The sequence below is a fragment of the Mustela nivalis genome, assembly GCF_964662115.1.
Source record: "Mustela nivalis genome assembly, chromosome: 15".
Classification (NCBI taxonomy): Eukaryota; Metazoa; Chordata; class Mammalia; order Carnivora; family Mustelidae; genus Mustela; species Mustela nivalis.
Window position 1 is genome coordinate 18620003 of NC_139034.1, and position 22530 is coordinate 18642532.

The following is a 22530-nucleotide window of genomic DNA, read 5'->3' on the forward strand; positions in this document are numbered from 1 at the left end:
AGTATGATTATTTAATTATAATCTCCAATAAATTGCATGTTCCCCCAGTCAAAGAATATTTTTTCTCTTAAACCCATTAATTGTACTAGAACATCTTTGGGTGTGTCATTCTGGGTTGATATTCTTAAGTGTATGGTGAGCTCTTTCAACATTTAACTTCAAATCACTTTTATCTCAGAAAAGTTTTCTGAATTATAATTTTTGAATTTCTTCTGATCACTTCATTTAGTTTTCTTCTTCTTTTGTGGCTTTTAAAAATGTATTTTAAGAAATTCTATTTTGAAGTCCTAAAAACATTCCAAAATTTTCAAGCTTTGCTTTCACTCTTAAGCTCTTCATACCTCTGGAACTGAGTTTTGAATAAAGTGTGATGTGTGTATACAATTCTTTTCATGAAAACAGAGGAGAGAAATTTATGTTACTTGGGTTATCGAAAAAGTTGTACTTCGGAGCAATTGTTTCCTTGTATCTCATGGAATTATGAATTAGTCTGATTCATATCTGGTGTCTGATTCAGGTAAAAGGAATGTAAGCATAGAAATGCCCATGTTCACTTAAGGCAGCAGAGCAGAGAGATAGGGCCATGTTAGGAACTCACTGTACTCCCATGTACAACTTAGCCAAGGAAGGACAAGTGCTTGTGTGGACCAGATGCACACCTTTCAGATGAAGAAACCTGCAAAAAAGTCTCTTAGAAAGGATTACATTGCCAAGAGATATACTTAAGGGAAAGAACCACTTTTTTGAGATCTCTGAAGAATGAATCTGGGTGACGTGAACTCACCAGATGCCACAGCTAAATGTTGCTTGAAGTCTTAAGTGGTCAGTTAGGGGAAAAGGCCCAACTTGGAGTGCTTGGAGTAGTTGAATATTCCAGGCAGAGGAATTTAAAGAGCCTGTCTTAAATACCAGTCAAGCCCCAAGAATGCCAATTCCAGATTACTACACTACTGGCCATGTAAACTTGGATCTTTTCCCCCAAACCTTTCAACACTGTCCAGCTCTGGAGGAAAGCCTTACACACATGCTAGGCCCTTAACAAACAATGGCTCTCATGATCAGTGCCCTTCTTTGCTATCATAGTCCGAGATATCGTCTCTTACTTGATCACAAGTATTTCTTGACCACAAGGTATTTCTCATTGGATGAATGTCTCCAATTATTCTCAAAGTTACTAGAAAGTAAGGATATATTTTATATTTACTTCATATTCATCAAAATATAAGAACTTTGTACTTACAATTTTTGAATAATTTGTTACTGATCAATGAGTACAGGTAAGTGGATTTAATACATCACAACAGGAATGCCTTGGGGCAGGCAAGAAAAGCCAAACAGCAGCCCTGAAGTAGTACATTCTATTTACCTAGTCAGCTCTTTACTTAATTTTCTAGTCTCGGACTTCTCATTACCAATACAATGTCACTTTGTTTTACATCTTGGAATCTCCTACCATAAAAGATTAGGCCTTTAAAAATTACATTATCTGGGGGTATCAGCATCTCTTCTTTGGAATGGTACGCAAGCTCAGTGAGAGTCAACTGACTTCACTGTTTGATGGTACATCATCACAACAAATGATGATGTATAAAATTGTCTTTAAGCTATGTGAGAGTGTTCTGAAACAAACAAGGAAAATAGCTGAAAAAGAGAAGGGCATGTTTTCCCTTGGATTTAAACATAATTCCTGAGGTATTAGAATTCAACATTTTTTAAAAGGTCTTTTGTTTTTTAATCACTTAATTTAATCATGTAATCCTTGGTTTAAAGATGTTTGAAACCATATGCCTGACTTTTTTCATGCATTTTTCATGCCTCTATTCTAGGATCATGTGTACTGTTATGTAGGCAGAAAAGAACATTTTCTTTTCTAATATATTTCTTTTATTCATACAATCCACTGTTGAAATACTGTTGGAAAAGATTTCAATGTCTTCAGATATATTTACCTTCTTCTTAACCTAATCATTGTCTTCTGTAAACATCATGAGGGTAGGGATTGTGTCTGTTTTAACATTATTTTATAAAAACTGAATTTTCTTTCATTAATCTATAAATTGTGTTACTCCACCATCCAAACAAAACAGCCCAAAAATAGACAGTAGGGAAAATTAAAATGCATTGTTTTCTTTTCTAAAAAAAGAAATTGTTTTTCTTTTCTAATCAAGTATCTTTTCTAAATTCCAGACAAAATACAAGAAACAAAAATGGGTTTTCACTATCATGTAAACTGAATGAGTGACCAAAAATAAAAACCAAAGGAAAAAAAAGGCACTAACTGGAAATTTTAGCACCAAGTCATCATGTGAACATTTATATCGATGATTTAAAAGCAGTGTGGCATAGATAATTAAATATTTAATCAAAATAACAATTACTTATAATTTAAAAGCAGTTCAAGAGAGTCATGTGGAATTATTTTTGAACTATAAGAATTTCAAATTAATATATTTAACTAAAATACACTTGTATTTTATGTTTTACCACAGAAAACAAAAGGCAATCAATTCAGGATATAATTGATTTTTAGTAATTTAAAAACAAAATTTCAAGAAGCTGATAATCAAAAGAAAATATCAGTTTTTTGTTTTAATTTTAAAAATAATTCAATTGTGTGAATTAAAGGGATAGGACAATGGGCTGCTCCAAAGGGAGGTAGGGTAGAGAGATACTTCTTAGACTATAGTGGTTGTTATATACTAAGGTCAACTTTATTTTGAACATAGAAAACTTATATTCTTTCTCTTATTACAAAAGCCGAAGTAAGTATGTTCCAATTCTCAATGTGACTATTTGTGTTTTGGCAATAAAGGAAATGTTGCACCCTTATTTATGGCTTCTTCTTCTATCTCTACAATAACCCCATTCAGAGTAGTAAAAGGCACATTTGTTGTACTGTTCCATCTAAGTCCATTATAAAAGGCAAGATGACTGCCAGAAAATCTATACTTAAACTACTGGATTGTAATAGGACTGAGCAATCCCTTATAGAATACATAGAGGTCAGATTTAACACTCCAGCTTGACCTCATCATGATCTGGTATAAGAGCATTTGGTAATTTTTAAGACATTAATAGAGCAGGGTTATGGGAAAGCCACTCTAGCCTTGACATTTAATTTTTTGTATGTGCATATAAATGAATTCAATATAAGACTGTTCCAAAAGAATCTCAAATAATTCAAGTTTGCCCAATTATAGAATAGATTTAATTAAATGTGAAACCCTCGTAATACATTTAGAGAACTGGGAACTCAAATGTAGGGAAAAAAATGGTGAGGCAAGACTGAAATGGTAAATAAGATTACTAACTTGTGTTGCCATTACTTCTTTGTACATGATTTTTAGAGCAAGGAAATTAGGAAATTTAATTAGTGAAACATAATTTGGATAATTTTATAGTTATTATAAGAAATTTTCTTATTTTATCTGTTCCAAGCTATATGTGTCTATTCTATGGATTAGGAAAATAAAACAGCACCAAATAATAATAATAATATTCAGAAAATCGAGTATTTCATTTTGAATGGTGTTTTCTTATCACAGGAGAATTTCTTACTGGATCTGAGTATCTTATAAAATTACTCAGTTCATATACACTGCTTAACTGTTATGCTCCCTTGATAAAATAGAAATTAAGTAGGTAGACCTTAGAAATGGATATGAGAGGTGACATGATAAAACCCGAGGACAAGTGTCTGTATTCAAGGGTCTTACAACTGTGTCAGAGCTAGAACAATCTGAAGAGAAGGGATAAAATGGAAAAACCAGCAAATAGTTCTTTTAATAGACATTCAACTATAAAATAAATTGGTTTTCCCCTTTAAAGAAAGAAGAAGAAAGCCCTCTGCCAGCACATTGAACAGAACTTCCCATGATGTTTGATAATAGCCTATCCTCCAGTCTTTGGATGAGTCAGGCTAATTATTAATACACTAAAGCTGAGCTCATGTTCCATTGTGTTATATAGTTTTCTAAGCAAAACTGCCTCACAATAGTGTTCCATTGGTTTGTTAATAATAAAATTCCCTTGGAAATTATTCATATTAGAGCTGTTTTATATTAAATTTTAGTCTAAGTTAAACTCTTATCAAATTTTATTTTAAGTAACAAAAACTATTTCAGGATTCATTAAATAGCAGCGAGAGAACAAAATCACAAAGTATTATACTTGAACACTATGGGAGATGAACCTGTTCTGGAACAGTTCTGACTGTGGCTTTGGATAAAATGGACAAGCTATGTTTACAGAACTCTGAGGCAAGTTGTTTCATAGTTTTTGCATCCTAGTGCCGTGTTCAGTATTCAACAGAGGATCAATCAATGTTTACTGAATAAAGCAAACTATGTGATAAGCAGAAATCTCAAAATATTGTGGGTTCTGAAACAGTGCTGCCATACGAACAAATACCTGAAGTCTATAAAAATAGTTTTATACATAATAATAGAACTTACCATGTATGAGACACTTTATAAATAGTATCGTTTTAAACCCAACAATCACCCTAGAAAGCAGACATTTTGTTTTTCAAATTAGGGAACTGAGGCTTACAAAACTTAAATAATTTAATCCTCCACCAAGAAGTGGAGAATGGATTAAGTCCTGCCCATTCTGACCTTTCTCACACCCATGAGCTAGTGGACAATGTTTTACATAATTATTGCTTGAAATTACAATAAGAAATCAAATCCATTTTCTGTTTGGGGAGTGTCTATCTCTTTACTGGTATCTATAAAAATAAAGGGATGCACTTCTTCCTGTCTAGACTGGAATATATTTTTGTATTGTTAGAATACCAAAGGCGACAGACTGAATTCATAGCTACAGCAAGTTGTGCTTGGTTTATGTGAAAACAAAACTGCCTTGGGACCCTTGGTAGAAGGAACAGAGAGCAGAAGACATGGATAGGCAAACTCTGAAGAGAAGTAAGGGTATTTCCTAGGAACCCATCTGTGGCAAATGTGGGTATCACCTCCAGGAGGCCCTAGAGACACTTCCAGAAGCAAGACAGAAAGCCATTGATGTGTCTCCTGCATTGTTTCTGGTGTTTGGGGACAAGAAATGGTTAACACTGATACAGGAAAAATCACTGAGACTTTTTAATTTCATTTATTTGAGAGAAAGAGAAACAGAGAGAGCACAAGTGGGGAGTAGAGGGAAAGCCAGGCAGGGGGCTCCATCCCAGGACCCTATGATCATGACCTGAGCTGAAGGCAGCCACTTAACCAACTGAGACACCCAGGCACTCTTCATCTTTGAGACTTCTTAAGTTAAGAGGGTCTTCCACTTATACCAATGATGTACTTCTTTTGTTTTCTTTCTTTCTTTTTTTCTTTCTTTCTTTCTTAATCAGGCCCTCTTAATGAGGAACTAAAAAAGCTGGTTAAAAATACAAGAAGGATCTTTTGATGCTATCTTGAGAGGACAAGATCTTGGAGAGAAGGTATGGAGAAGTGTTCCCACATTCAGCTGTTTTTCCCTTTGACTTATTTGCCAATTTGGAAGGTATTCCTGAGGCTGGAAGTCACTCAGAACATGGCTGCTAAGAAGTAGAGAAGCCAAGAATAGCTTTTGGGAGTCCCACGGTGCTGAGAAAATAAAAACTGCAGTTCAAGGACAACCAATGAGGAATGGCCTTTGAAAATACCCCAGGGGGTGCTTGGGTGGCTCAGTCAGTTAAGCATCTGCCTTTGGTCATGATCTCAGGGTCTTGGGATGAAGCACCGCATCAGCTCCCTGCTCAGCAGGGAGTCTGCTTCTTCCTCTGTTTCTCCCCCCTGGCGTGTGCTCTCTCTCTCTCTCACTTATTTTCTTTCTCTCAAATAAATAAAGAGAATCTTTAAAAAAAAAAAAAAAGACTTAAAAAAAATGAAAATACCTCAGGCTTTCAGTTGAGACACAGAAAAGGGCCATCATAGGAATAAGGAGGGATCTAAAATAGACCAGACCTAACAGACTGAAAACCAAACAGATTAAGGCACTCTATCCCTGACCTACCTTCTTGACAGAAGAAAAAGTAAAATCTTTCATGGAAGTAAAAAACATTCCTCAGACTCTAATTTTTTCATAAACAAAGATAACATTCCATTAAGAACTTCTGGGCACATCAGGAAACAGGAAAAAGAAAAAGACAATAGAAGCAAGATACATAGATGATTTACATATTGGAGTTACTAGGCATAGACTAGTTTTCACTAGTCTATGTTTTCACAAGAGATATAGAATCTAAAAGAATCAAATGGAGATTTGATTTGGAAATTTCTATCACAAATGGAAATCAAAACCAGAAACTTAAATTTAAATAATACATCTATAAAATTAAATTAAATTAAAAAATAAATAATACATTTATAATAAAATAAAAAAATAAATACTTAGGAAAAAACTTAACAATAGATGTGCAAGACTTGTATGCTGAAAATCACATAGAGATTAAAGCCCAAGACAAATGGAGAGATATGCCATGATTATAGAATTAAAAACTCTTGTTAAGATGTCAGTTCTCCCCAGACTGATCAGAAGATTCCCAGAATCCCAATCAAAATCCTAGCAGTCTCTTTCAGAAATTAAAATGCCAATTCTAAAATTTATACTACAATGCAAAAGGAATCAGAATGACCAAAACAATTTTGAGAAAAAAGGAAGTGGATAGGATGGCATAAGGATAGACATATATTTATCAATGAACTGAATACATATTCAGATAATCAGACAGATACCAAAGTAATTCACTGGGGGAAAAGGATAATCCTTTCCTGCTAGAATAACTGGATTCTCATTTTGAAAATTATGAATATCAATTCCTATTGTTATACCATACAGATGAGCTAACCTTTGATGATGATCAGCTTAAATGTAATTGTGAATATTAAAAGCACAATAGGATTTTATTTATAGCTTTATGCTAATGAATTTTAATATTTGGATAATATGTACAAAGTCCTAGAAAAATACAACTTACAAAAAATGCTCTTCAAAATACACTCTTAAAAAAATGAAAAGACAGGCCACAAACTGGTAGAAAACCATTCACAACATACACTTTGACAAAAAATATGTGTACAAGGGGAAGGAGAAATGGAGAAGTATTAGTCAGAGGATACAAAATTGGTTATACAATAAGATTACAGCACAGTGCTGACAGTACAAAAATGTATTATATACTCAAAAATTTGTTAAGAGGGTAGATCTTATGTAAAGAGTGCTCTTATCACAAAACAATAAACAATAAAGAAAATAATGTACATAATCCATAAACAACTCCTACAACTCAATTACAAGAAAAACTGCATTTTAAAAATGGGCAGGGGCGCCTGGGTGGCTCAGTGGGTTAAGCCGCTGCCTTCGGCTTGGGTCATGATCTCAGGGTCCTGGGATTGAGTCCCGCATCGGGCTCTCTGCTCAGCAGGGAGCCTGCTTCCTCCTCTCTCTCTCTCTCTCTGCCTATTGTGATCTCTCTTTGTCAAATAAATAAATAAAATCTTTAAGAAAAAAATAAATAAATAAAAATGGGCAAAATTTTCAAACACACTTCACCAAAATAAAACTAACACCATACAACCACTCAACTTGCTAAAACAAAAGACAAATAGAATCAAGTGTTTGCATTTGATAGAAAGATCCATCATCCTTTTAAACTAGATGGAAGATGTTCAAAACGTACAGGTGCAGGTAGAGTAGATGGTGGAAAAAAGAGAATTCTTGGCTTACGCTCACGATTTTATTTTTTAATAAAGTATGAAGCAAAGTCATTGGTTGAAGAGGCAGCTGGTAATTTGAGAAAGTAAGAATAATAATGAAATATTTGGTTTCCAGAAGACAGCAAAGTAACTATAAAGAAAAGTAGTTGGATGACTGTACAATGTGGAGAGCCCATCTAAGTGTGAGATCGTTGTTAGTTATTCCAGTTGTTGAGCTCTGGGTGCAAGCACAGAAAATATAAATGTATGAGTTCATCCAAGAGCCAGGTTTTGCGGGCAAGCAGTAGTAAGAGACAAGAATTGAGGTATTGGCTGACAAATGATTTAAATGCTATTTGTGAAACTAAATAAATAAAATTGATGCATTTTTTAAACTATGAAGAAGCATGTTAGTGGAAATTACTGATATAATGGTGGCAAAATGAAACACTCTTTCAACTACATGCAATATTTCCAAAGCTGATACGTCTAATAAAAAATTTATCCCTTATTCTACACATTCAAGTTGAGAGCTAAAACTGTTTTTCCCTATCTTCCAAATATGCCTCTTTCCACATTTTCACAACTTTGACTCTGACTTTCTCTTTCACGTTTTCCAATATCTACCATATTATTTTTATTCTTTTAAAATTTTTCCTGGATGTCTTGCCTCCTGTTTGTCCTATTTCTACACTTGATCTTAGCCAAAAGGCCGAGAAGCAATCTGTTTGTCCTATTTCTAGTCAGCCTAATGATACTGCAATGTTGCTCACATTTTTTTTTCTTGGATTTTCATATAAACATATGTCATGGCACTCCTCAAGCCACAACAGATTCTTTCACACCTGCTACCAAGACCACCCAAAAGATTTTATTGAGAAACAGTAAAACGGCCTTATTTAGCAATTAGAGACAATCTAACTTTCTTGCATTCTCCAGTCCACCTGTTTCTCTCAGTATATCCACTTAAGTTTCTATTCCTTTCCCTCTGGCTTTCCCAAGTACTCAGTTCTTATGTGGGCCACAGAAAAGAAAGCGTTCTGAAATACAGAAGCCCAAGTGTTTACCAAAACGGAATGAATTTCTTGGGAGAACCAGTCACCTTGCAAGCTGACACTTTAAGAATTACAGTCTAAAATTAATGGAGAATGAGGATGGATACAGATTGATTTCTCCAACGTCTTAGTGGTTTCCACGCCGCATCTAAAAACAAAACCAATCCGGTGCCCTTTTCATTCGTTACTGAGGTCTGTCCATACATAAAAGTGGTTTGCCTCTCTACTTTGCAAAACATGGGGAAACGGCAGAATCTTCCTCCGGAACCCTTTGTACAAGCAGCCTTCCTTTAGTTAACAAAGTATGATCCAGATCAAGACTACACCACGCAAAGTCCAATATAAAATGTTTACGCTGACAAAAACAGAAAAAGGAAGTCGACTGAACTCCTTCAATTCCCGAGAAGCACTGTTAAAAAGCAAACGGACTCTTCCTTCATTAATTTTTTTGGGTTCCACGGGAGTAGTCTATTTGCCGGAGTCCCTTTCCTTGTGACATCCCTACTGCCTCATCACGATTGATACTTAAAGAAACAGTGGGTGGGTCAAGCCGACCCAGAGACTTAGAGGGAAAGGCTGGGTCCATACCAGAACTGGGACCGCACCCGGCAAACATGTGGATCGTTTTAGAGTCAAGAGGAAAATACAGCTCGAATTTTTACCTCATATACCATTAACTTTCCACAAAGATTTCCAGAAACCTGACTCACAGCTAGAAACCCAAACCCTGTGGGCGGGAGTAGGGGGCCGGGTGGGGGCAACCCACTACGTCACCACTTCCGCCTCGCCAGGCCAGCGAACGTGCAAAAATGGAGAAAAAGACGCACACGCCAGCGACGACTACGTCCCGAAAGTGCGCACGCGCACGGCGAGGCCCCGCCCCTCACGTTCCTCCGCCCCACCTCCCCCAGACCCGCGCTCCCGCCTGGGAGAGGCGCGCGCACCACAAGGCAGCTCCCTCTGGCACCGCCCGGGGCTTCCGCCCCGAGGACCGACGGTCGCAGTTCGGTTCCGGTCCTAGTCCCGCCCCCACGCGGGAACTCTCCAGAAGTCTTAATATCCGGGACCAGAGGCTGGCGCCAGGGCGCATTTCCGGCGAGGGACATGAAGGGAAGGATCCGGTGACGCCTCTTCCCGTCCCCCTAGTCACCCAGGCTCCAGCTCTCAGTGCGGCAGCGCCATCTGGTGCCGCGTCTCCCGCCGCCTGCGAAGGGGGCGCGCGCACCTTTCTTTCGGAACCTTCCAGAGAAATCGCGGCCCCGGCGTGTTTTTCCCCCTCGCCCCACGGAAGGGAGGCACCCCAGTCTCCGCCCTGCCGGTTCCCGCGCAGGCGGTACATCGCAGGACTTTGAAGAGGAGGTTGCGTGTAGGAGTAGCGGTGTACTCCCAAAATAGAGAGGAAACGGATTTCTTTCTCTAGTTTTAAGCTCAGAAAAAAGGTTTCTGTGTTTTTATGCTTCCATGTATCTTGTTCCTTAACTATTCCCAGTCATCCCCGCTTGAATTTCTTAAGTCCGTCAGGAATGGGGGCCTCTGCTTCTCATTTGCTGGGACGATGGCTCAGGCTTTGTGGCTTAGGTTGTCCTCTGATAATAAAAGCTTTTGTTCCTTTCCACGTATTAAACCACTGTTGCAAAGCGTTTAGAGCCCACCGAGAAGCGTAAAATTTGGTAGATAAGTTGTTTTCAAAACAGGCTAGAATCGCTTAATTCCACTTTTGACACTAATGTTACACTATATGTTAACTAACTAGAATTTAAATAAAAACTTGAAACATTAAAAAAACAAAAACAAAACAGGCTAAGGAAATTTCCCAGTCATAGTCTCAAGAGATGCTCAGGCTGAATATAGAATTGTTTGCATGGCATATTTTTTTTTAAATAACTCGAGAGGAAACATAAATTCCCCAAAGTCAGCAAATGGAGGTAAATGTCTTGCCTGATAATGCATTCTTACGTGGCAATCTAGATTTCCCTGGAAGCTTGTAGGCCTGACAATTTTCGGTAGCTAGCACAAGATTGTTCTTGGTGTTTTATTGGAATGGGGTTTTAGCTGAATATCAAAGTATATAATGAAAGTGAGATGTTTCCTTTAGAATTTGTACAGTAGCGTGTATTAACTTGACTCAATTCTTCCATAAAAGGGCTGTGGTTCTTAAACTTGAGCATCCATCAGAAGTCCCTGAAAGGTTTCTTAAGCAGATTGGCCTTAACCTCCCACGTATCTAACTGGGAAGGACTGGGAGTACAGCTGGATAATTATAGCTTTGATAAATTCTCCCCTGATATTTAAGGTATTGGTCCTAGAACATGGAAGAATTTAGAGTTCAGGATTGCTTTGTCATTGATGTTCTTTGCTATTACAGGAGAGACAGTGATGATACTAGAACTGGAGAAATGTGTAAGCCTTTGACCCCTTTGCTGGAAAGTAGTAAGTAAGCCTTAGAACCAGGAAAGTTGTACATAAATGAATATTCCCACATTAAAGTGACTACCACGTATAAATGTTCTGTGTATGATCATGTGATAGAGGGTGCTGTAATACCAGGTATACTAAATATTTCAGTTATTCTGCAGTAATTTGTGTCCTTCGCATTTGCTGCCAGAAGTCAGTAAATCAGAAATTATTAGAATTAAGGACAAGATTTTTCTAATTTTATCCTCTGGAAGATGCCAGGCTTTTTCAAAGTCCTTTTGCATCTCCCCAAGTTCCCTTATTTCTCTGAATCCTCTACCAACCCTACTTAACTTCACCCACACCATGCCATTCACAAGTGGACACCATGCTTTCATTGGCTAAAAATGGCCCTCTCTTTTTTTTTAAAATGGCTTACCTAATCTTTTCTGCAGGCCTTTTTCTCTTAATTCTGTCGAATCCTAACACTGCCACTGCATATGACCCAGACACAGTATAGTGCACCACACACTGTTTTATTCTTGCTCCTAAGTGAAATACAAACTGTTACATAGGTTTTTTATGTTCATAGCTGAAATTATTTCTAAAATCAGTTAAAAGTTTAGAATGTTTGCTGTAGTGTGACCGCCTTTTCTATAAAAATAATATATACCTTTGATTTGTAAATTTGTATATCTAAAGATCAACAAGGATGGAGATTGCTGGGTGGCTCAGTCGGTTAAGTGTCTGCCTTTGGCTCATGTCATGATCCCAGGGTCCTGAGATAGCCCCGCTTTGGGCTCCCTGCTCAATGGGGTGCTTGCTTCTCCCTCTCCCTCTGCTGCTCCCCATGCTTGTGCTCACTTGCGATCTCTATTGCTCTGTCAAATAAAAATCTTAAAGATCAACAAAGACCATTGAAATGTTGTTTTTGCAGTAATTTAGTAAGGTTTTTATGAATCAAAACCAATTTTAATAATATCACTGAAGTGATTAAAGGAATGAATTCATGATAAGATTTGAGGAATCAATCCATGCTGTCTAAAATGTAATATATCACAAAATCAGATCAATGAGATTGTACTTTATATATTTTTATGAAATCAGATATTAATCACACATGCTTGTTTTTCTGTGTATTTTAGTTGCATCCACTACATTGTGTATTTTGAGCTCCGTGTCAGCCACTGGGTTCCCTAAATCAGTCTTGATCTAAAGCAAATTCATGGCTTTGAGAACTTTCTTCATGGAAAAATGCAAGGCTCATAGTTTTATAGTTACATATGAATGAGCTCAATTTCATAGATTCATTTTTACTGACAACTATGTGCTTCTTAGTAGGAACCTGCTGAATGAGTTATTAAGACTTACTAAATTTGGTATTCATAGACTAAGATAATTGCATTACCACAAATAACTGAGAATTCTAATTCAGTACTCCACTCAGTTGTGTGATGCCACCAACTCTTGGCACCTTTACAAACTCTTACCCTATATGCATGCATGCAGGCGGTTGGAATTTCCATAATACTCAAAAAGGTTGCTTTCCTGCCAGTGTATCATCAGTGTTAAATACTGAGCTATGTTAACTATTCTTAATTACTGCCTGTTTTCCACTAACTTCCTTTTTAGAATTATTTAAGGTTTTATATTTATGAATTACTTTTGTAATTGCAAGGTGTTACCATTTGACTATTTTCAGTTTTTAAAAGTCATTACTATTTTGTTCACTGGACTCTCTAGTCCTTTCTTTTCCCCTGTAACATGAGGGATCCTCCTTCAGAAAAAGAAGAAAAAAGAACAATGGTTGAGAGCACCTGTCCTAAAACCATGGTATTCCCCTAGGAGTCCTAGTACTTTGTATCTGAGTCATTATTGATTAACCATTTAAACCAAGGAAGGAAAGGCACATGTTCTGTGCCTTATTTTAAATGAACCTTGTTACAAATTCACTCATGAGAAAGAGGTGTGATATAAAACCCAATTATTCATTAGAAATGCTACCTGTTGTGTTTGGGGAGCATTATTAAATAACTTGACTGTGTTGACTAAATGTAATTAGTAATTTGTAACATTTATTTATTATGGCTATTAACGTTACCATTTATCTTGGCTAATTTTGTTGTTAAGCACCATGTGAGATGATGGAGTTTACTTTTCACTCGAGGATTGGTGGAGTTTGACATAGTAATTACATTAGGACTCCAGTATCAGATTTGTTTTCAAAAATATTTTCCATTGATTACTTTCAGGTCCTTTTTTTTTTTTAATCTTTCTTCTACTTTCTAAAAACATAATACCTAAATGGATGTGTAATGAACATCTGTGGAAAGAAGCATTTCTCCAAAGAGAAATTTTGAAATGTTGATTCAACTCTTGCAGTGTCTTAAAGTTTTTAGATACCTTTTGTTTTTTTATTTATATGGCAGACAGAGATCACAAGCAGGCAGAGAGGCAAACAGAGCAAGAGCAGGAAGCAGGCTCCCCCTGAGCCTAGAGCCAGATGCAGGGGCTCATTCCCACCCTGGGATGGTGGCCTGGGCTGAAGGCAGAGGCTTTAACCCACTGAGCCATCCAGGCACCCCTTTAGATACCTTTTTATCAACATTTTTGCTACAATCAATAGCCTCGTTAATACTTTCCATTTTAGCCTAACACACAGTACTGACACTCACATTTTTACTCTATATTGGGACATTGTTTTTTTTGGTACGCTGCCAATATGTAAGACTGTCAGTCACTGGCAATTGAATCTCTGTAGCCTTAATACTGCCTTTTTATGGTGTTTGAGTTGTAGTTATTAAACTTTCAAAACTTTGAGCTTGTTGTATTTTAAATCTCAAACTGCCTATCATTTAAGTTAATCTTTGGAAGTAAATTTAAACTAATTGTTCTGTGGTACTCATTTTAATGGCTATTCTCCTGATGGTGAGCTATATTTATTATTATGTTGTTAAAATAACAGAATTTCTTATTTGTAATCAATTAGATACAAGACTAACATATTGTACATGTTTCAATGATGACTGATATAATTTGATATATGATGAAGTAAATTAACTTTTAAAGTATAAGGACTGATGCAGAGCATACATTTATTGTAATAGCACATTTAGAGCCCTTGACATTTGATACGGATAAGATATTTTAAGATCTAAGTTTACTAGTTTGAGTAATGCCAATTATTAGTACTTTGGGAAAAGCAAAAATATAAAGGTATTTTCATATGACTTAAATACTACTACAAAAATAGCCATTTTAAGTAGATCTTTTTCAACTGTTATGGTAAGCTTTTACTATTAATATTCCAGCCATGTATTGATCAGAATTAGTCACATACACTATTGAATTAACTGCATCTAGCTCTTCCTCAGTAATCGTGATGTTTTAGTTATATAGGTAGAGTCAACTTGGAGTTGTATCAACTCCGCTGTATTAAATATGTTTCCATACCAGATGAAATACAGTCCCATTAAGCAGATTTCTAATATTAAACACTTCCTATTGAGTACAATAATGTCTCCCTAACTATAATTCCTACTGTTCAAAATTCTACAAATGTGTATTTGTGTACTTGTACTTTTTCCATAAATGTTAGAATTTAGCCGACTGTGAGCATAAGTAATTTTTCTTGAGGATAAATTTTAAAATTACGATGAAAGCATGGGATCCTGGGAAGAGAGAAAGGAGATAAAATACATAGAAGAGCAAGTATATGTAGATATCTTTGTAATGTAATCTTGGGAGAAGTAGAGGGAACTGAGACAAAGTGAAACAAAGCAAAGGAATTGAGACTTGTGAAAGCTTTAGAGGTAGAGGAATGTTCTGCCATGGTCATTTCTGTACTGGTATGAAGTTATCTTAAACATAAAACAATGCATTAGAAAGGTTTGAAGACTATCTCACAGTATACTGGCAGTTTTCTCCTTCAGTTAACCTAAGCTAAAAAAGATAACAATCATAAAAACACTGATTATTTTGTGGAGATCCAGGGAAAATGCTTCTTATAATTTATATTTACAAGGCAAAAACACATTCATAAAGCATTTTGAAAATTGAACAGTGCAGATTATTACTGTTTAAAATACTGAAAATGCAAAAAGTAGATTTCTTTAATGCATTGTCTATCATCATTTTAGGTTCGCTTATTACTATAATCCCCTAACCCTGCTTTATCTATAAGGTCTTAAATACTTCATTCCTGTTTTCACTTATAATAATAGGTTTTAGAAGTATAATTTCTCATGTTGGTAAGTAATGTTGGGTGAAGGGATAAAGTTAAAACAATTCTAAATACTTGACAACCAAACCAGGCAAAGACCCTACCAAAAAGGAGAATTTCAGACCAATATCACTGATGAATATGGATGCTAAGATTCTCACAAGATCCTAGCAAACAGGATCCAACAGCACATTAAAAAGATTATCCACCATGACCAGGTGGGATTCATCCCTGGGCTCCAAGGATGGTTCAACTTTCTCAAATCAATCAATGTGATAGAACAAATTAATATGAGAAGAGACAAGACCACATGGTTCTCTCAATTGATCGAGAAAAAGCATTTGACAAAATCCAGCATCCATTCTTGATTAAAATGCTTCAAAGTATAGGGATAGAGGGAACATTCCTGAACTTTATCAAATCTATCTATGAAAGACCCACAGCAAATATCATCCTCAATGGGAAAAAGCTTGCGTCCTTCCCGTTGAGATCAGGAACACGACAAGGATGCCCACTCTCACCACTCTTGTTCAACATAGTATTAGAAGTCCTAGCAAGAGCAATAAGACAACAAAGGGAAATAAAAGGTATCCAAATTGGTAATGAAGAAGTCAAACTCTCTCTCTTTGCAGATGACATGATTCTTTATATGGAAAACCCAAAAGATTACACCCCCAAACTACTAGAACTCATAGAGCAATTCAGCAACATGGCAGGATACAAAGTCAATGTACAGAAATCAGTGGCTCTCTTGTATACTAACAATGAAAATACAGAAAGGGAAATTAGAGAATCGATTCCATTTACTATAGCACCAAGAACCATAAGATACCGGGGAATAAACCTAACCAAAGAGGTAAAGGATCTGTACTCAAGGAACTACAGAACACTCATGAAAGAAATTGAAGAAGACACAAAAAGATGGAAGACCATTCCATGCTCTTGGATTGGAAGAATAAACATTGTTAAAATGTCTATACTGCCTAGAGCAATCTATACTTTTAATGCTATTCTGATTAAAATTCCACCAGTATTCTTCAAAGAGCTGGAGCAAATAATCCTAAAATTTGTATGGAATCAGAAGAGACCCCGAATCGCTAAGGAAATGTTGAAAAACAAAAATAAAACTGTGGGCGTCATGTTACCTGATTTCAAGCTTTACTACAAAGCTGTGATCACCAAGACAGCATGGTACTGGCATAAAAATAGACACATAGGAACAGAGAGCCCAGATATGGACCCTCAACTCTATGGTCAAATAATCTTTGACAAAACAGGAAAAAATATACAGTGGAAAAAGACAATCTCTTCAATAAATGGTGCTGGGAAAACTGGGCAGCTATATGTAGAAGAATGAAACTCGACCATTCTCTTACACCGTACACAAAGATAAACTCAAAATGGATAGAAGACCTCAATGTGAGACAAGAATCCATCAGAATCCTCGAGGAGAACATAGGCAGTAATCTCTTAGATATCAGCCACAGCAACTTCTTTCAAGATATGTCTCCAAAGGCAAAGGAAACAAAAGTGAAGATGAACTTTTGGGACTTCATCAAAATCAAAAGCTTCTGCACAGCAAAGGAAACAGTCAACAAAACAAAGAGGCAACCCACGGAATGGGAGAAGATATTTGCAAATGACAGTACAGACAAAAGGTTGATATCCAGGATCTATAATGAACTCCTCAAACTCAACACACACGAAACAGACCATCATATCAAAAAATGGGCAGAAGATATGGACAGACACTTCTCCAATAAAGACACACAAATGGCTATCAGACACATGAAAAAATGTTCATCATCACTAGCCATCAGGGAGATTCAAATTAAAACTACATTGAGGTATCACCTTACACCAGTTAGAATGGCCCAAATTAGCAAGACAGGAAACAACATGTGTTGGAGAGGATGTGGAGAAAGGGGAACCCTCTTCCACTGTTGGTGGGAATGCAAGTTGGTGCAGCCTCTTTGGAGAACATGTGGAGATTCCTCAAGAAATTAAAAATAGAACTTCCCTATGACCCTGCCATTGCACTCCTGGGTGTTTACCCCAAAGATACAGATGTAGTGAAAAGAAGGGCCATCTGTACCCCAATGTTTATAGCAGCAATAGCCACGGTCGCCAAACTGTGGAAAGAACCAAGATGCCCTTCAACTGATGAATGGATAAGAAAGATGTGGTCCATATACACTATGGAGTATTATGCCTCCATCACAAAGGATGAATACCCAACTTTTGTAGCAACATGGATGGGACTGGAAGAGATTAAGCTGAGTGAAATAAGTCAAGCAGAGAGAGTCAATTATCTTATGGTTTCACTTATTTGTGGAGCATAACAAAAAGCATGGAGGACACGGGGAGTTAGAAAGGAGTTGGGGTAAATTGGAAGGGGAGGTGAATCATGAGAGACTATGGACTCTGAAAAACAATCTGAGGGGTTTGAAGTGGCAGGGGGGGTGGGAGATCGGGGTACCAGGTGGTGGGTATTATGGAGGGCACAGATTGCATGGAGCACTGGGTGTGGTGAAAAAATAATGATACTGTTATGCTGAAAATAAATAAATAAATAAAAACCTGATTTAGATGTTCAAAAAATAAATAAATAAATACTTGACAAAAATAATTATAAACATTGAATGTTTACTACAACGCTCTAACTACAGTATGCCCAAAGAATATTATATATAAAAGAATTATATTTTTCATTTGAAATGAGTAAGATATACATTCACCAAATAATTCTAGGAAGAACAAAGTAATATATATAAAGAAAGCAAAACCAAAAATCAAAAGAAAATGCAGATGAATAATCTCTAGATAGGAAAGGACCTTTTTATTAAAAAAAATTATTTTACAGAGAGAAATGTACATATGTGCATGAGCTAGGAGATGGGCAGAGAGAAGGAATCTCAAGCAGACTCCCTGTTGAGCACAGAGCCAACATGGGGTTCAGTCTCAGGACCCTGAGATCATGACCTGAGCCAAAATCAAGAGTTGGAAGCTTAACCGAGCCTCCCAGGTGCCCCAGGAAGGGACGTTTTTTTATCATAAAAGTGATCAGAAATCAAAGGAAAAGACAACTGGTAATTCTTTCTACATAACAATGTTAAAGTCTTTGCGTTAGAATCTATGAAACAAATAATTAAAAAAAAAAGTTTGTCCTTAGTATGTCAATCCATTTTTAAGAACTTAATATATTGGGGTACAGTTGCATATATAAGTGAATGGCCAAAGGAATGAAATGTACCCATTATTAATATATTGCCACTCAGTTCTAAATTCCTCTTCCTTTTCTATTCTATGAAAATGAATTTTTTTTTTTTTTTCCTTTTCCAGCTGTCAGTAAGCCTTGTCAGGAGATGGTGCTGGAAAGACACTGCAGGAAGAAGGGTTTTTCCTTCCTGGTTCCATTGAGCCTAGTTGGTAGTAGCCTACTGTGTGGCTTCTCCCGTTCCCAGCTTCTGCATTGCAGGCAGCTTTTTCTAGCACCCATCTCTTATATTGCATGACAATCAGCATCCATTGGCCAGCATAGAACTCCAGAAATGCCCACTGGGCCATATTATAGGAGAGTGCCTCTAGGTAGATACCTCCTTATGAAGAGATTTTGCTAGCACTTTAGAGGGGGATTTCCAGCAGGTTCTGCCCATGCAGCTCTGGAGTGACTTCTCTGCCATTCAGTGACCCATGGTCAAACCTACTTGAGCCACATCTGGATCTCACCTGTATTTGGTTGTGGGCATGGGGTCTTTCATGGGTGTTCTAATATCAGCCAAATGGATAATGGCTTCTTCTTAATTCTCTAGTCCTGCATTTTTTAAGAATTCTATTTACTTTTTATGAGTCAATTTCCCATTACTTGAATACCCAGCTCTAGGTAATAATTCTTTATATTAATTTTTTTCAAATTAATATATGGCTTTTCTCTGCAGGTGGTTTGCAACCTGAAGAACAGACAGAAAAATGAACAGAGTCTCAAAGATCCGTAGGATAGAGGAGCATACAAACACACACGTATTAGGAGCCATAGAAGAAGACAGAGAGAGAAGACTGTGTGGTTTAGAAAGTGTATGAAGAAAAGATGACCAAGTACTTTCCAAATTTGATGACAAACATTAATATGCAATCCAAGAAGCTCAATAAACTCCAAAGACTATTAACCCAAATAAATTTATACCAAGACACATTATATTCAAACTGTTGAAAGAGAGCATCTTGTGGTGCAGCAAAAGAAAAGTGACTCATCATGTAACAGTGGAAACACAATAAGATTAAGAGGGGATTTCTCATCAGAAATTGAGGCCCAACAGCAGTAGAATGACATATTCAAAGAAAAAAACCTGTCAATCAAAAAATCCTATATTTGGAAAAACTTCTTCAAAAACTGAAGGGATTATGGACATTGGGGAGGGTATGTGCTTTGGTGAGTGCTGTGAAGTGTGTAAACCTGGTGATTCACAGACCTGTACCCCTGGGGATAAAAATATATGTTTATAAAAAATAAAAAATTTAAAAAAAAACTGAAGGGAGAATGAAGACATTCTCAGATAAACAAAGACAATTTGTTGTTACCACATCTGCGTTACAAGAAATACTAAAGAAAACCCCCTTCAGGCTGAATGGAAATGACAACAGATGGTAATTTGAATCCACATAAAGAAATAAAGAACACTGGAAAAGGTAATTACATGGAAAGACGTGGGAGAAACTTAAATGCAAATTACTAAACGGAAGAACTCAATCTGAAAAGGGTATCTACTCTATGATTCCAACTATATAACATTCTGGAAGAGGCAAAATAGGAAGACCAAAATGATCAGTGGGTGCAGGGGTCAGAGGGGATAAATAAGCAGAACACAGGGATTTTTAGGGCAGTGAAAATATTCTGTATAATGTTATAATGATGGACATATAATATACTGGGTCCAAACCTATAGAAATGTGCAACATCAAGAGTGAACCCTAAGGTAAACTATGGACTTTGGGTGATTACAGTGTGCCAGTGTCGGTTCATCCATGGTAACAAATGTACTACTCTGGTGGGAGAATACTGATAATGAGAGAGACTATGCCTGTGTGGGGGTAGGGGCTCTATGGTAAATCTCTGTACCTCTCTCAAATTTAGGTTGTAAACCTCAAACTTCTCTAAAACATAAAGTCTTAATTCAGGGGAAAATTTTTTGTAATTTACCTATTTACATAGGTAAATATAAAGGACTACAGAAATACTATCTAAATACTTACAATACAATGTAAATACTTATAAAGACAAATAGTTTTGTCTTTCCTCTTAACTTATTTACAACACAAATGCATAAAACAATAATTACAAAACTGTTATTGAGCTTATATAATGATGTGATATACGGCAACAATAACATGAAGGGAAAAGAAATACACCTATGTTAAAGCAAAATTTCTGTATTTAACTGGCATTAAATTAATCTGAAGTAGATTGTGATTAATTGTAGTAGACTGTAACCAATTACCAGTTATTTTAAGGCCAAGAGCAGCCACCAAGGAAACAATTTAAGTCTTAAAAAAATGAATTAAAATAGTATATTAGGATGTATCTATTTAACATAAACAAACATAGTTAAAGAGGAACAGAGGACAAAAATGACTTGAGACATATGAAAAACAAATACCAAAATAGCAGAAGTCCTGCTATATCAATATTTTCATTTCATGTGTATAGATCAAAGGGCAGCGATTGTCAGACTGTATTAAAAAAATCCAACTATATGCTGCCTACAAGAAGACACAAATAGATGGGAAGTTAAAAGAATTTAAAAGTTATACCACACAAATAGTAGCCATAAAGGAACTGGATTGAATATATTAACACCAGAAAAAATACACTTAAAAAAAAATACTTGAGACAAAGAGGGACATTTCATAATGAAAAAAAGGATCAATTCAACAGGAAAATAGAACAATTATAAATGTATACATACCTGGCATATATCCCCTAAGTACATGAAGCAATATGATGGAACAACTAGACAAAGTCAGCAAGGATGTCCTTTATATCCCTTAACACTTAACACTATCAGCCAACTTGACCTATTGATCTCTGTTGAATACTCCACCAAACAAAAACAGAATGCACGTTCTTCCCAAGTGCACCTGGAGTGTTCTCAAAAATAGACTACATGCTAGGCCATAAGACACATCCCAATATATTTAAAAGGTCTGAAATCATATGTTCTCCAACTGTAATAGAAATAAATTTGAAATCACCAACAAAAAGGAAATTCTTTTTGAAGTGATGGAAATGTTGTAAGACTGGGTTATGGTGCTTGTTGAACAGCTCTGTAATTTACTGAAAAAAAAATCAATCATGTACTTAAAATGTGAATTTTATATGTAAAGTATACCTCAATGAACCTGCTAAAAATTAATGCAATAGTCGATATTTACCAGAGCAACAACAGCATAAACTTTCAGAATAACTTTGGTGAGAAGTATATGTGGCCTAACATGAATACAAAGTGATGAAGCTCTGAGAAAAGAGTAGAAATAAATTAGAAAAACTAAGCTTCTGCATGTCAAAAATAGTATTTCCAAGGATGTCAGTTATGTCAGAATTGCTTTATAGAATTAATGCAATTCCAGTGAAAATCATAAGGAAATTTTGGTTTGATTTGTTTTCAAAATCATTCAGTTTCTCAAAAAATTTTTGGTTTGTTTTGTTTGATTTGTTTGACAAAATTATTGTAAAGTTCATCTGAAAGATTAAATACAAAAAAATGCATAGAATATTTTGAAAGGAAGAGAAATGAGTTACACAAGTGATACTGGACAATAAACCATATTTTTAGGTTATGAAAAATACAAATATTATAACACTGATGTAGAAATAGAACATGAATTAAATAAAATATCCAAGAAATAGGGACGCCTGGGTGGCTCAGTGGGTGTGAGGCTTCCACAGACATAGGGCTTCTTCACTGGGGAAGCAAGAACTGGCAAAAGCAGTAACAGATGAAAGCTAATGCTGTCATGCTTGCTCTTAAGACTAGCATTTTGCACAATGTAGCAGACTTTCAATGTATCAGCCTTCGTATGAAGAAATTCATAATGAAATGGAAGTTATAAAATCAACGTGATGTTTAGTTGTTCCTTTGAAATAATAATGCATAGATATTTGGGGTTTTAAAACAGGAGAAAA

The 22530-nt window shown here is 36.1% G+C and overlaps 2 protein-coding genes across 7 annotated transcripts in view; one reads left to right on the forward strand and one right to left on the reverse strand.

The window, feature by feature from the left end:
• STARD13 (StAR related lipid transfer domain containing 13) overlaps positions 1-22530 on the reverse strand; it is a 523725-nt gene that overhangs the window by 382160 nt on the left and 119035 nt on the right. The window contains exon 1 of one of the 6 annotated variants that reach the window (XM_082700371.1): positions 9679-9694. The exons of 4 other annotated variants lie outside the window; for them this stretch is intronic. The gene's annotated coding sequence lies outside the window, so the exon portion shown is untranslated. Of the gene's footprint in view, positions 1-9396; positions 9500-9678; positions 9695-22530 lie in introns of those variants that run through there. One more of the 6 variants, XM_082700370.1, reaches the window with a different exon arrangement.
• On the forward strand, positions 1268-19370 carry LOC309848936 (uncharacterized protein; the record flags this gene model as incomplete). The annotated part of the gene is made up of 4 exons (XM_082700949.1): positions 1268-1277; positions 9447-9855; positions 11100-11164; positions 19289-19370. 4 exons carry the CDS (start codon positions 1268-1270, stop codon positions 19321-19323), a joined length of 519 nt encoding a protein of 172 aa, XP_082557075.1. The 3' UTR covers positions 19324-19370.